Raw genomic sequence first — 14311 nt, forward strand, 5'->3', positions numbered from 1 at the left:
TTTCGACCAATGTAAAACTGCATCCCGTACTTCCAAGAGCAATTCAACTTCTAAACCACGATGACACCAACACAAGCAGCATGACTAGAGTGCGTTGTAAGCTTGTAATAACTTCGGGAGGTGACAGCGTTGACAACGGAACCCTTTACGAATTTCTTTCACCAGATAACTGTATCATGTATTCCCTCCGTTCCAAATTATAAGTCATTCCAATTTTCTTGGAGAGTCAAAGCATCTCAAGTTTGACCAAATTTATACAATAAAGTGCTAACATTCATGATATCAAATAGGTACCATTAGTTTCTTCATTAAATATATTTTCATAGTATATCTATTCGGTGCTATAAACTTTTATGATTTTCTCTATAATTTTAGTCAAACATAAAAATGTTTGACTCTCCAAGAAAGTTGGAATGACTTATAATTTGGAACGGAGGGAGTAGTATTAAAGAACCTTCTCAAAAAGTCGTTAATCGACTTATGGTTAACAATGCGGTTCTTGTTAGATGTTTTTGCAGCGGTATTGAATTTGCAATAATTCCGACCTGGTTTACATGGCGTAACTAACATAAGCAAAAGATATTGTCCATGCAACATTTGAGTGAAAAAAAAATCAATATCACAACTATGCACCTAGTGGACCCAAGAAAACTCAAATGAATTTCTTTTTCTCGAAAGATAAACTCAAATGAATTTCAAGGAAACACAATTTGCATAAGCTTGATAGATAGATAAATAGACGATGGTCAAAAGACAAACAGAAGAATCTAGAAGGAAATCACACGTCGATCATGTAATACATTTTTCACGTTGGAATTTGTAGAACTACATGGTCAGTAGCGTAACTAGAGAGAAAATAAAGGGGGCTAGACAAACATTTACCGGTTCAACGAGCCATAGCTAGCTATGATTATTGTAGTTAATTATGCAATGGCAATACATAAAGCGAATAGTTTGCAAAAGATACCTTATTATTTCAATTTGACTGTGCGATTCTTCACTATATTAAAATGATCAATAATTGAATCTATCGTGACCTTCATCGTAATCTCTCTCGACGTAGAGTAACAAGCAATCTCTTAAAAATCCATCTTCCATTTTGTTTCGTAGCCTAATCTTAACCAATTTCATTGTAGAAAATGTGCGCTCTGTAGTTGCAGTTGAAACTAGTAGAGTAAGAACAAGACTTTGGCCTAATTTCATCAAAAAGATCCTATGATATTATGAGACCAGGAATAAAATTAAAAACAATTTAGGGGATATACCGATATGGCTTAGGGAAATAGGGTTTTCTTACATTGGTTTGAGTTGGAGGAGAAACATCAGAAGCAAGAGGGTCGCCCGTGATGTTGCCCTCCATTGCAGCCATGCCGCCGCGGTCACTGGCTTGCTCGGCGTCGATGGTGCAATGGCAGTGCAAGATTCCGGTAGTCCGCGGACCACAGGCGGTGAGCGACCGGGCATCGGTGAGGTTTTGGTGGCATCGACGCGTTGCGAGATTGGAATACAACGTCACGTGATTAGGTACATGAACAGGCACTGCATACGTGCGTTGTTGAGCACTACGTAACATTGCCAGAATGCCAATTGGGTTTGGCCCTGCTGTCTTTGACCTGCTAAGTGCTGGGCTGGCAATTGGCAACGAGCAGTAGAAATTTTTTCCTTTGTTGGGGGAGGTCATGGCCCTCGCCGGCCCCCAGTTCCGCCACGGTACATGGTAGGATAGATTGACTCGCTCGGGGCACGAGCAGGTGGATAATGTGCCCACAAATTTTAGGTTACTCCCTGTGTCCATGTATAACGGGATGGCCGATCAAGTTCTATCAAGAGAAATCGAGCATACTGTTGACTCGGTGTACGATAAGCCTAATCTATCTAGGGCAAGGGGTACGGAAATGAGACGTGAAATCAATTAGATATGCTATTTGATATTGGTAGGAGGCCAATTGATTGGGATTGTGGGAATGCCTACCCAAATTGACTTTTGCTGAAGCTAGAACATGTGACCACTAGTACTCCTTGGCAGTTGGCTCTACGCCTCTATTCAATGCGTGCAACCGATACGGATCCTTGATCCGCAGAGCTCTCTCTCTCCCAATCACGGCAAAAGCTTCGCCACCAACTGGCTGAAATGCTGATGTCCAGAAGAAATCCGTCCGACGCGTCGCCATCGTCCTCCCACTTCGAGTGAAAATCCCGGCGCGCAGCAACCACCAGTTCACCACCTCCCTCTTCCGGCTTCCACCACCACCACCACTGACCACCCCTCCTCATCTCGCATCACCACAGCTGGGCGCGCCCCACCCATGGCAGCCTCCTCCCTTCTCGGCGCCAGACCCTAAGCTAAGCGGTGGATCACTTCCTGCTCTGATTCCGGCCTCTCCATGGCCACCGCGGGCACCTACTCCCTCCTACACATGCGGCCTCCGGCTTCGGGCTGTAGGCCTCTATCCCTGCAGCGTCTCCCCCCGATTCACTTCCGCCGCACGGCACCAACCTCCCACTCCCAGCGCCGCCTCCATATCCACCTCCCCGCGCGCGGCCCAGCTGCTGGCCTTACCCGCGCCACGGCCGACCCGCCATCCGCCTCGAGCGCGGTCGACGCGGCGGCGGAGGATGAGGGAGCCGGCGGCGGCGCCGGCTCCGCCGTCCTGCTCGACGTGAGCGGCATGATGTGCGGCGGCTGCGCGGCGCGGGTGCGGGCAATCCTGGCGGCGGACGCGCGGGTGGAGACAGCGGCCGTCAACCTCCTCGCCGAGTCCGCGGCGGTGCGGCTGCGTGCGCCGGCGCCGCCCGGTGCCGGGGAGGCGCTCGCGGCGAGGCTCACCGAGTGCGGGTTCCCGGCCGCGGCGCGCCGAGGGGGCGCGGCCGCGGGGGCCGGGGAGAGCGCGCGCAAGTGGAGGGAGATGGCGGCCAGGAAGGAGGAGCTCCTGGCGCGGAGCCGGGGGCGCGTGGCGTTCGCGTGGACGCTCGTCGCGCTCTGCTGCGGCTCGCACGCCTCCCACATCCTCCACTCGCTCGGTATCCATGTCGCCCATGGTGAGTTGGAAACCATGAGAGATCAGAGCGTGATCTGATTTTGCAGCTAAGGCAAAAGTCAAGCTTAATTTGATTTGGCGTGAAAGTGTCCTACGATCGGTCTGTGCATGTGCAGGAACGTTTTTGGATTTGTTGCATAATTCATATGTGAAATGTGGCGTTGCTACCACGGCTTTGTTTGGGCCTGGAAGAGGTATAATTGGCTCCAACACATTTCCTCATTTGTTTGTTTAATCGTGTACCAACCTGATAATGACTACTAGTTTTTCTATATGCAATCAATTTCACATAAGTTAAAATGTTAGGAATCTCAACAGCGCCGATTTCTCAGAATTAAGAATCAAAACTGAAGTTGAATGAAACTTATCACATTTTCAGCACCTTTGCTTCCCCAGTTATTCCATTCTCCCTTCCTCACATCATTTCAATGCGCCTCCAGATATACTGTTTGATGGCTTCAGAGCATTCAAGCAAGGTTCCCCCAACATGAACTCTCTAGTAGGATTCGGCTCTGCAGCTGCATTTGCTATCAGTGCAGTAAGTGGGTCTGTAGTGCTCAACTTTTCTGTCCAGCCATATATGTATATGCTGATTTAGCTTTTCATTTCTTAAGATGTCCTTGCTGAACCCTGAGTTGGAGTGGAATTCAACCTTTTTTGACGAACCGGTGAGTCAATTTTTTTAATTCCTATTAATTGAATTGCAACTTTTATCTTTGGCTCTTGTTTTTTTATGATTACTGTTGCTTTACTCTTGGATCTTGCAATACTTTTGATGAAACCTGTGTCAATTCACTGAACTTAGAAACTTAATTTGCTTTTCACACATTATCAAACCAACTTGGTAGTTGATTGAGTAACAGTTGAATTGTGAGTTCTGCTTTGCATGGCAAAATTTTGTTAAAGAAAGTTTTCTTGTAGCATGCAGGTCATGCTTCTTGGATTTGTACTTCTTGGACGATCTCTTGAAGAAAGTGCAAGGCTTAAGGCATCCAGCGATATGAATGAGCTCATTGTAAGTATTGATTTATACCTAACTAATGAGAAGCAAGTTTTTTTACCTTACATTGCTGGAGGCGCCGGATAACATGGATAATCTTTACTTCCATTTTCCGTGAACCCTATACAGAAATGATTGTTTTGAAATGACATATATCCTTTCATGCAAGATTATTGTTCATTGAAAACTAATGATGTCTGGTGTTCTATGGCAGTCACTGTTATCACCTCAATCGAGGTTAATTGTTACTTCATCAAGTGATGACCCTTCTTCAGACACTATTTTGAATTCTGATGCAATCACAGTTGAAGTTCCTGTTGATGATGTCCGTGTTGGAGACTCAATACTGGTCCTACCAGGAGAAACTATACCTGTAGATGTATGGAGCCATTCCATAGTTTCATTTTTCTTATTTGCTAGTATTATCTGACGAATCCATTGAAGCATCTGGCACCCATTCTTGCAGGGCAATGTCATTGGTGGATCAAGTTTTGTTGACGAATCAATGCTTACCGGAGAATCCTTGCCTGTAGCCAAGGAGACAGGGCTTCCTGTATTTGCAGGAACTGTGAACTGGGTATGTATATAACTTCTTGTAATAATGGACAGCTACATGTATCAATCGATACAGAGGCTGGAATATTAATACATATTCCCTTTTCTAAAAAAAAATATAACTTCTTGCCTGAAAGTTTGGTCAATTTTCATGCTATGTAATTAAACAAGATGTTTCTAATCAGCTTTGTTTTCAGTGCTTAAAAAAATAAATGTAACGTTACTTTAAAATGTTGCCTTCTATGCCATGTATTTTCCTCATCCATATTTATTTCATCAATTCAAAGTTACTTGTCACTGGAGTTTTCATAAATTCTTCACTCATTGCGTCATGTCTTGATTGATGTCCAAAGGATGCTTTAATTAGATACACTTCACAAAATTCTGCACAGTACATTATCTCCCTTCAACTTTGATACTTCCCTACCTTCATAAGTTCCAATGCCTTTCAGTCTTCTTATCTGGATAATCTAACAACCCATTATCTGACCTGTTTTGAAGGATGGGCCGCTAAAGATCAGAGCAACATGTACTGGACCGTCATCAACAATTGCTAAGATAGTCCGCATGGTTGTGAAACACACCCTTTGTCCTTTGCTGTTGGCAGTAAAACGAATGGGGGAAAGGATGTTTGACTGTATATGTTTTATCCTCGAACAGGTTGAGGATGCCCAAGCACGTGAAGCTCCTGTTCAAAGACTCGCAGATTCCATTGCAGGACCATTTGTGTATACTGTTATGACATTGGCTGCGGCAACCTTTTCCTTCTGGTGTGCTCTTATTTTTATTTTCTTCTATTCAATGAAATATACATGAAAACCTTGTTGTGACTAGTAAATATTGCTTTTCTAACCCTCTCCCTCCCTTAGGTATTACATTGGCACACACTTATTTCCGGAGGTTCTTCTGAATGATATTGCTGGCCCGGATGGGGATTCATTACTTTTGAGTATAAAGCTTGCTGTTGACGTACTAGTAAGTGGTCCTGCTATAGTTATTCTTTATCAGAAGAAAAAATTTAGCGTTTCATCCTAATGCTTGGAAACTTATCACATTGATTAATTTCACCATTTGTCAACTAACGAGTAAACCTTAGTATGGTGTGGTCATTGCACATGCAAGACCTAAAATTTCATTGCAAAGCTGTTGAATAGTTTTCTTTCATAAAACCACTCCTGAAGTGTTTGTTTGGGCTAATTTTGTGAACTTAAACCTGCAGGTTGTTTCCTGCCCTTGTGCACTCGGATTAGCTACACCTACAGCTATCTTAATAGGAACTTCCCTGGGTAACTTTCTATACTATCCGTTTCAATCCATTTGTTCTGATGTTTGATCAAACAATGAGGAATTTAGCTACATTTTTAGACTCTTTGATGAGCAAATTTGGTTCACTATTCTAAAATCCAGTTGCTCACTATACTTCTGTAAAGCAACTTTTCCTGATTGTATATTTTGTTAGTCCAAAGTCCTAACTTCCTGTTACTTCCTTTTCCTTTTACTAGGAGCTAAAAGAGGATTACTTATTAGAGGAGGTGATGTTTTAGAGCGTTTGGCTGGAATAGATGCTCTTGTGCTTGATAAGGTATGCGTGTCTTCATTTATCATTTTTATTTTTCATGGTAAAATATTATTTCTTAAAGTTACGCTTTTGTTATTGCAAACAATGACAGTATTCCAATTCTAGACAGGGACACTTACAGAAGGAAAACCAGTAGTTACTTCTATTGCTTCTCTGGCATATGAGGAGGCAGAGGTTCTTCGTCTCGCTGCTGCAGTGGAGAAAACAGCATTGCACCCAATTGCAAATGCTATAATGAACAAGGCTGAACTGCTCAAGTTGGATATTCCAATCACAAGTGGTCAGCTTACAGAGCCTGGATTTGGCTGTTTGGCAGAAGTAGATGGGTGTTTGGTTGCAGTAGGCACTTTGGATTGGGTACACAACCGTTTTGAAACTAAAGCATCACCAACTGAACTGAGAGATCTTAGAAACCATCTGGAGTTTATGTTGTCTAGTGAAGCATCATCATCAAATCAATCGAAGTCAATTGCTTATGTTGGTCGTGAAGGAGAAGGAATTATAGGTGCTATTGCTATATCAGATATTTTGCGAGAAGATGCAAAATTAACCGTGGACAGGTGCTTTCTTTTCATTTTAACTGTGTTTCCATGGTATACAGATATATTTCTCTTATCTAATAGGATTATCCTCAGAGGTGCCAGAAATGCTGCTGCTAGATCCTTGTATATTCCTGCGTGCTCGAGAGAAAAAAAAAGATCCTTGTATATTGCTAATGCTATTTTTGAAGTATCATGCAAGTTTTGCAACTATTGCTGCCTTATCTGTATAGTTCAAGCAGTGCAGCATATTAAACTTGTCTTCTCTTGTTAATCATCAGGTTGCAGCAGGAAAGCATTACAACATTTCTACTATCAGGGGATAGGGAAGAAGCAGTGACAAGCATTGGAAGAATTGTAGGAATCAGGAACGAAAACATAAAGTCTTCCCTAACTCCGCAGGACAAAGCAAGCATTATATCAACTTTGCAAGGGGAAGGGCACAGAGTTGCAATGGTAATGTATTTCGATGCTTTATTGATGTATAATGCATAGTGCAATTATCTAGTCATTTGTGATTCATAGACCTCCAAAATGGGCACCGTAAAATTGTTCTATCTAGTTGTCCCTCTTGTTTTGAATTATGGTAAAATAAGTGTTGTGGGCTCCAAAAATAGAAGCCTGACAAACTCATCATTTATGACAAAAAAAATGTAGTTTCAAGTTGCTTGCTAACATTATTGAGATAATAGAAAGTATTTGTTAATGTATTTTTAACCTGCATTGGTTCCTAACAGCATTGACTTGTACTACTTGTCCAGGTTGGTGATGGAATAAATGATGCGCCGTCTTTGGCAGCTGCAGATGTTGGAATAGCTATGCGAACTCATTCAAAAGAGAATGCTGCCTCTGATGCAGCTTCAGTTGTTCTGTTAGGCAACAGACTTTCTCAGGTAAGGTTCTGCCCTTTATGATTATTTTATCAGAGGAACTCAAATGGTATGGATTGTGATCAGGAACATTCTCTGTGCTCAGGTTGTAGATGCACTATCCCTGTCGAAAGCAACTATGGCAAAAGTTCAACAAAATCTGGCCTGGGCAGTGGCATATAACATCGTAGCCATTCCCATTGCCGCCGGTGTGTTGCTGCCTCAATTTGATTTTGCCATGACGCCATCTCTCTCAGGTAATGTTGATCCAGGACTACCATACTCTCCCAAATATTTGTGCGTTCAGCTTTGATAATGACACTATCTTGGTGGTGTATGGTGCAGGGGGGTTGATGGCCCTGAGCTCCATCTTTGTTGTCAGCAATTCTTTGCTTCTGCAGCTGCATGGGTCGTTCCAGAACACAGAGAAACGGCAGAGTGATTTGAGTTCAAGATTAAATTAAATTGTTCGGTTCAGTTTTACCCCCCAGCCGTAGGATAGTACCACAAGATGGTACTGCTGGATGATAGAGGACGCTGGTACTGGTTTTCCAGCTCCGGCTCAAGACAGACGGGCTGAAAGCCTGAAACTAGTCGAACTAAAACTAGTAGCAAGCAATTCTTGCCAGTTGTAGCATGTTGGTGCGTGTACAGTTTATATAGCCAACTAGAGTAGCAACTATACTAGTCGCCCAGAAGGCCTATAAGGTTAGCCATTGCCTTTGCCATAACCCTCGAACATATCATTGTAAATTTGTAAACAAATTGGATTATTGTTCATTAACTGAGATCACTGGGGCCTATAAATGTATGATTAGTGTTCATGGCCTAGCAGTGTGCAACGAGCTAAGCTTTATTTCACACTGGAAGAAAGTTAAGTAAACAGAACTACTCTCTCATACTAGTACATATAGTAACCCCAAAGAACAAATAGCAACTCTAGTTGCATCTGGCCACACTATAATGGCCATCATATCTGTGAACAATAACACATGAGATTATCACTGATCCTTCTACTTTCTTGCGTCCAATTGCCTTGTTTCTCTAGCACTCTTCGAATCCGTCGTTGTTGGCCCAATGCACCTTCTTGCCACTGCTGCTCCTCATCACCTTCTCGTCGACGGCCTTCACCCCTGCCTCCGCTGCCGCCGCCGACTCCGCCTGCACCCGCGCCATCTTCCTCCCCCTCTTCCTCGCGACGGCCGCCTTCTCCGTCTCGGCCGCCTGGTACTCCCGCTTCCACCGCCGGCTCACCACGCACGCGGCCGCCAGCGCCACGGCCTGCGCCAGGAGCATGCCCAGCAGCAGCACCTCCTCGAGGAACGTCAGCACGAGCTGCTCCCGGCGGTCCCTGGCGGACCCGAGGAGCGCGAGGGTACGGTCGCGGCGGAGGAGGAAGGCCGCGGACGCCAGCGCGTGGCCGGACAGCGCGGCGAGCGCGGAGAGCAGGGTGGCGGCGTGCACGGAGACGAGCGCCCAGCCGAAGGGCGTCGGGCGCGGGCGGAGGAGGAGGACCGGGCCGAGCGCCGCGGCGGCGAGGGCGAGGAGGGAGAGGTTGAGAAGCCAGACGAGGAGGTTGGGGAGGGAGCAGCCGCTCCGCAGGCTCGAGTTGCCGGCGGCCGACGCCATTTGCCTTTGTGACTCGTGTGGCGCGGTGTGCTTGTTCTCTGTGCTTGCGACAGTGATCGAGCGAGTGAGGTGGCGTTGAGCTGAGCAGAGTAGGGGGACGGCGTGGCGCGTGGGGGAGGTTTAAGTACATAGCGGGAGTGACCGTTGAGCGGGATTACTGTATCTGCTCTCCAGTTCCCCGTGGTGGAGGAGAGCGCTTCTGCCATCAGCCTGGACGCTACAGCTAGCTTTGGCTTCTCTTTGGGCTCACTGGCGTTCAAATTTTAAAGCATCCAGGCAGCTAACGACTCAAACAAGAAAGTTTGTGAATCTAGGGCCTTGTTTAGTTGGGGAATTTGGGAGGTGCCAAATTACTGTTACAGCACTGTAGCACACTGTAGCGTTTCGTTTGTATTTGTGAATTATTGTCCAAATATTGACTAATTAGGCTCAAAAGATTCGTCTTGCAAAGTACAACAAAACTGTGCAATTAGTTTTTAATTTCATCTACATTTAGTACTCCATGCATGTACCGCAAGTTTGATGTGATGGGGAATCTTCTTTTTGCATAGTGTCAAAGTTGGGAGTTGGGAGTAAGGCCTTGTTTAGTTGGCTAAATTGGGAGGTGCCAAATTACTGTGCTGGCACTGTAGCACACTGTAGCGTTTCGTTTGTATTTGTGAATTATTGTCCAAACATTGACTAATTAGGCTCAAAAGATTCGTCTCGCAAAGTACAACAAAACTGTGCAATTAGTTTTTAATTTCATCTACATTTAGTACTCCATGCATGTACCGCAAGTTTGATGTGATGGGGAATCTTCTTTTTGCATAGTGCCAAAGTTGGGAGTTGGGGGTGAACTAAACATGGCCTAGGTAGACTTGTAGATGACGTTTGCAGCTTTGCCTGACTTGTAGAAGAATGGTTTATTCTGCGCTACGTTTAAGGCCATGTTTAGTTACTCCCAACTTCCAACTTTGACACTATGCAAAAAGAAGATTCCCCATCACATCAAACTTGCGGTACATGCATGGAGTACTAAATGTAGATGAAATTAAAAAGTAATTGCACAGTTTTGTTGTACTTTACGAGACGAATCTTTTGAGCCTAATTAGTCAATATTTGGACAATAATTCACAAATACAAACGAAACGCTACAGTGTGCTACAGTGCTGTAACAGTAATTTGGCACCTCCCAAATTGGCCAACTAAACAAGGCCTAATACGAGCCTGGTCACCGAAACGAACCAATCCGCACGCCCTCTGGCCATTCGGTGTCACGTTACCTTGGAGCTGCGAGCGAATCGTGATCAATCAAATATTGCTAGGTCCATAAGGATAAATAATAGCGATAAGCTATCCATCCAGGACGAGCACCATAAATTTTTGCAACCCACACATTTCACCACTAGACGTGAAAGATCACAGGACAACAAATAGCCAAATCTTTAGTACTTTACAGCCAACTCAATGCTTACATGAAGGGCAAACATATGTGCAATGCTAACAAAAAGACATGTAATTCTTGGTGAGTTCAACTAAGCTAGAGTCCCAAGCGACCAAGAGCATGATTTGGAAGGGTTAAGACATTATATATTCACAAATCCATGGTAGCCAGTTAGCTAGTAGTCTAGACTGGGGAAATGCCATGGAGGATAAGCAGTTGTGCTCCTCATGTTTGCAGGGAGAGCTAGTAAAAGGATCTGCTAGTGTCAGATTTTATCAGCAAGGGACCTGCAATCATAAGAACAAACCAATCAGCTCCCAAAGTTCTAACTCCAATATTTGTGGCAGATGTTACTTCGATTTTTTTGCAAATCAGCCAAATTGGATAGGAATATGTGCTCCGTCCGTGAAGAGATTAATAAACACAGAGTGACTCAGGGTAATCCATAGTACAAGCACTGCATAGGCAGCCATCGGACAGAATCCATCCTAAGCATAATTTGAACAATCACTGCAACAACCACACTATTCAAGATGGTTGCAAGGTATTTATTTACTTAATACAAACTGTTCCTAGATTGAAGAGGTGCTGACTTTTTCTGCCAATTAAAGCAAACACAATTTAGTTCACTTGTCACATGACCTTGTAAAGTCGAGTTTTCATGTCCGCGTCCCGAACCAAATCTATCCTTACTTAATGCAACCAAGAAAAACAGGGTAGCAATTTTATTCAGGCCCCGTTTGGATACCAGGGGCTAAACTTTAGCCCCTATCACATCGGATGTTTGATACTAATTAAGAGTATTAAATATAAGGTAATTACAAAACTAATTGCACAGATGGAGGCTAATTCGTGAGACGAATCTATTAAGCCTAATTAGTCCATGATTTGACAATGTGGTGCTACAGTAACCATTTGCTAATGATGGATTAATTAGGCTTAATAGATTCGTCTCGCGAATTAGCCTAGTGCTTCTGCAATTAGTTTTATAATTAGCTCATGTTTAGTCCTTCTAATTAGCATCCGAACATCCGACATGACAAGGGGTAAACTTTAGCCCGAAGATCCAAACATGGCCTCAATGTATCAGTCCCAAATAGTATGCAGTCATTTATTAAAAGAAAAGCACTGAGACAAAAAGAACGAGTCACCCTCTTCAAAATACCAAAGGAAGTCTTACACGTACCTCAAGAGTCATAAATCCTCATCATGTATCTGATGTCTTGCCGACACATAGGGCACAATGGTTCAGTCTCACGTTCCATTCTTAATGCACATTTGCAACAGCAAACAAGATGCCCACAAGGAATAAAAGCTGCTTTCCTTCTCTTCCTTAAGCACACAACACATAGCTGCCCATCTCCTACTTCTTCATCACTGGAGTCATCTTCTTGAATAGCGTCTTCACCCTCCTCAAATAACTGTTGTGCTTGCCTAGCCTCTCTCCGCAGTTTGATTCTCTTCCAGCCCCTGCAACGTTACAAACTTCAAATAATCAAACACATAGGACTGCAAGAAACCGAAATTGCTCAAAAGGATGGTCTCTAGAACTAATCAAGTATCAATCAGCATAACTCAAGTGATAGAGAAAATGACATAATTTTATAGATGAACGCAAGAATTTTCAAAGTATCTCAGTACATTGTTTTGAACAATGAGTTCATGACAATTACCTGTAAATGGCATGCCCCACTAAGCAAACCGACAAGGTTCCCAAAACAACACTACCCCAAAAGAGTATCCTAGCACGCGAAGCCAGCTGAGCTTGCATCTCATCCTTGGTCAGCTCAGATCTGAGTAAAGGCAAAGCATTAAAAAGCTTGGAACTGCACCAAGAGAATACCTCACTGTGCATGTCCGTCTTCCCTTATTCATGAGGAATTTCTTAGACATGAACACTTCTGGAAAACATGGTGCTTGGCGTCATCAAGAAAGAAAGAATGCAAAAACATATGGTCACATAACATCTTACAAGAAAAAGGGGAGCTCTGGGCACGAGCTGATCTCAACACTTCCTTCGTCATTTGCTCGACATAGTCCTATTGCTGTAAGTTCCTTTCCAATAGGTAGTATCTTTTCTTCATCCAATAATGCGATCTATAGAATAAACAATGAGACAGCTTAAGAGATAAATTCCAGGGCTGAGTATTGCACAGACTAGTATTCGTTCTCGATCTAGTAATCGAGAGAACTTACAGGATAGCCATTGCCAATGATAGTTTGAAACAATGTGTAAGGAGTCGTCTCGATTGGGATAAGTTTATGAAACACAGTTGTAAGAGGTAATGGTTGGGCCGCCTTCTCTACATCGATGTAAACCATCCCAATAGGGTTTCCAATCTCAGAACTAGCAAGAACAAACGGAACCTTGCGAAAAGAGAAGAATTGTCAAAATTGAGGTAAAAGTGATCCTAGTAACAACAGTGTATGAGTATTGAGTGCAGATGGAATACCGATCTAAAATATGTTACAATCTGCTCTTTCCATGATCTGAAAAGAAGAGCATGCAGATCAAAGGTCCATCCAAAGATGCCTCTCCATTCCGTGAACAAGCACTACATAAGTACAAGATCACCTAACACTGATTAGACATCAACATAGAGGAAGAATAAACAGGCATAATATGTGTATTTAAATAACAAGGGAAAAAAGGTTAAGTATTCTTCTCAATGGTTTTCTAAAGAAGCTTTAAACCTCAGATACTTATATAAAGACTTGGTGTTCTCAAAGCTTTCTTAACTATTCTCAAATCACAGAGATTGGAACACACAAGCCAATCGGGGAATTAGCAAATTAGCAAATATTAGCCAAAGTACACATTCTGGCAGATGGGAGTTGTAAAACTCCCAACTTATCTTCTAACTCCTGGAAACTACACCTAATGGTAGCCAAAGCTAATAGCATTACAGACGGGGGGTCTCTGCGTTTAAGATTCGTACAATAATTCGAGACATCTACCTAATTCGCGCTGCAGAAATTACACTAAAACAGAGTATCATGACCGCTCCAATGGTCAAATCGCCCCCATGCATCGGCTTATTATCCACGAAAGCACACCCAATCCTTGAAGGGTGTTTTTAAGACAAAAAACAAAATTAGCACCTAAGCATCCTTATCGCCTAAGGGCATAAACCCTAATCTAATCAATGGATGCAACGGCGCGACTCACCATCTGGGTGTGCTTGGTGACGACGCCGTGCTCCCCGGACCACGGGACGCGGAGGATGTTGCCCCCCGGCTTGGGGCGCACGTAGCCCCGCACCGCCGCGACCCGCGGCTCGCCGCCGTCTCCAGGGAGGAGGGAGCGGAGGTCGGCGATGGAGGCCGTCGCCGCGGAGGCGACAAGGCGCAGCTGCCCCGAGACGGCGAGGTACTTGACCCACGACGCGACGGCGACGGCCGCCGTGCCGAGGCCGAGCACCGCCCCGTCCAGCGACGCGGCGAGGCGCACCAGCGCCTCGGCCGTCTCGCGGTCACGCGCCGACATGGCTGTGGCTGGGTTGTGTTGGGTCGGGTCGCCTTCCGCCGGCGACGCGACTTCTTGTCTTGTTCACGTGGTGCGGTGCGGGTCGGTTCGGGTTCGAGCCGGAGATAAGGCTGGTTCTCAGCCGTGTATAATAAAACCACACGTATAGTACAATAATGTATGGCTTTGGAACCTTCGAGGTTAAAGTCG

At 44.4% G+C, this 14311-nt stretch overlaps 3 protein-coding genes across 3 annotated transcripts; 1 reads left to right on the forward strand and 2 right to left on the reverse strand.

Moving 5' to 3' along the window:
* Positions 1 to 2076: 2076 nt before the first annotated feature.
* Positions 2077 to 8404, forward strand: LOC101753114 (copper-transporting ATPase PAA2, chloroplastic). The gene is made up of 17 exons (XM_004985449.4): positions 2077 to 3039; positions 3155 to 3232; positions 3479 to 3576; positions 3653 to 3706; positions 3967 to 4053; positions 4253 to 4417; positions 4505 to 4615; positions 5095 to 5163; positions 5254 to 5363; positions 5463 to 5568; positions 5813 to 5879; positions 6096 to 6175; positions 6278 to 6732; positions 6993 to 7167; positions 7473 to 7604; positions 7687 to 7837; positions 7926 to 8404. The coding sequence occupies exons 1-17, from the start codon at positions 2385 to 2387 to the stop codon at positions 8042 to 8044; spliced, it is 2712 nt and encodes a 903-aa protein (XP_004985506.1). The 5' UTR covers positions 2077 to 2384; the 3' UTR covers positions 8045 to 8404.
* A 55-nt stretch (positions 8405 to 8459) lies between these two features.
* On the reverse strand, positions 8460 to 9538 carry LOC101753517. The gene has a single exon (XM_014804548.2). The coding sequence runs from the start codon at positions 9207 to 9209 to the stop codon at positions 8625 to 8627; it is 585 nt and encodes a 194-aa protein (XP_014660034.1). The 5' UTR covers positions 9210 to 9538; the 3' UTR covers positions 8460 to 8624.
* Positions 9539 to 10597: 1059 nt separating this feature from the next.
* Positions 10598 to 14210, reverse strand: LOC101753936 (E3 ubiquitin-protein ligase SPL2). Its single transcript, XM_004985450.4, has 7 exons — positions 13805 to 14210; positions 13089 to 13190; positions 12832 to 13002; positions 12608 to 12732; positions 12309 to 12428; positions 11822 to 12105; positions 10598 to 10922 (listed from the first exon to the last, which is right to left on the reverse strand). The coding sequence occupies exons 1-6, from the start codon at positions 14120 to 14122 to the stop codon at positions 11823 to 11825; spliced, it is 1119 nt and encodes a 372-aa protein (XP_004985507.1). The 5' UTR covers positions 14123 to 14210; the 3' UTR covers positions 10598 to 10922; position 11822.
* Between the last annotated feature and the right edge of the window lie 101 nt (positions 14211 to 14311).

Source organism: Setaria italica, chromosome IX, assembly GCF_000263155.2.
Source record: "Setaria italica strain Yugu1 chromosome IX, Setaria_italica_v2.0, whole genome shotgun sequence".
In the NCBI taxonomy this organism is placed as follows: domain Eukaryota; kingdom Viridiplantae; phylum Streptophyta; class Magnoliopsida; order Poales; family Poaceae; genus Setaria; species Setaria italica.

What these genes read in the sequence shown, in the direction of transcription:
- LOC101753114 (XM_004985449.4), top strand. Translation starts at nt 2,385, where the DNA reads ATGGCCACCGCGGGCACCTACTCCCTCCTACACATGCGGCCTCCGGCT. An exon ending in GAGAAACTATACCTGTAGAT is followed by an intron (nt 4,418 to 4,504) that starts GTATGGAGCCAT and finishes CCATTCTTGCAG; the next exon opens with GGCAATGTCATTGGTGGATC. An exon ending in TAGGCAACAGACTTTCTCAG is followed by an intron (nt 7,605 to 7,686) that starts GTAAGGTTCTGC and finishes CTCTGTGCTCAG; the next exon opens with GTTGTAGATGCACTATCCCT.
- LOC101753936 (XM_004985450.4), bottom strand. Translation starts at nt 14,122, where the DNA reads ATGTCGGCGCGTGACCGCGAGACGGCCGAGGCGCTGGTGCGCCTCGCC. An exon ending in TCACCAAGCACACCCAGATG is followed by an intron (nt 13,191 to 13,804) that starts GTGAGTCGCGCC and finishes GTACTTATGTAG; the next exon opens with TGCTTGTTCACGGAATGGAG. An exon ending in TCATTGGCAATGGCTATCCT is followed by an intron (nt 12,733 to 12,831) that starts GTAAGTTCTCTC and finishes TTTATTCTATAG; the next exon opens with ATCGCATTATTGGATGAAGA.
- LOC101753517 (XM_014804548.2), bottom strand. Translation starts at nt 9,209, where the DNA reads ATGGCGTCGGCCGCCGGCAACTCGAGCCTGCGGAGCGGCTGCTCCCTC.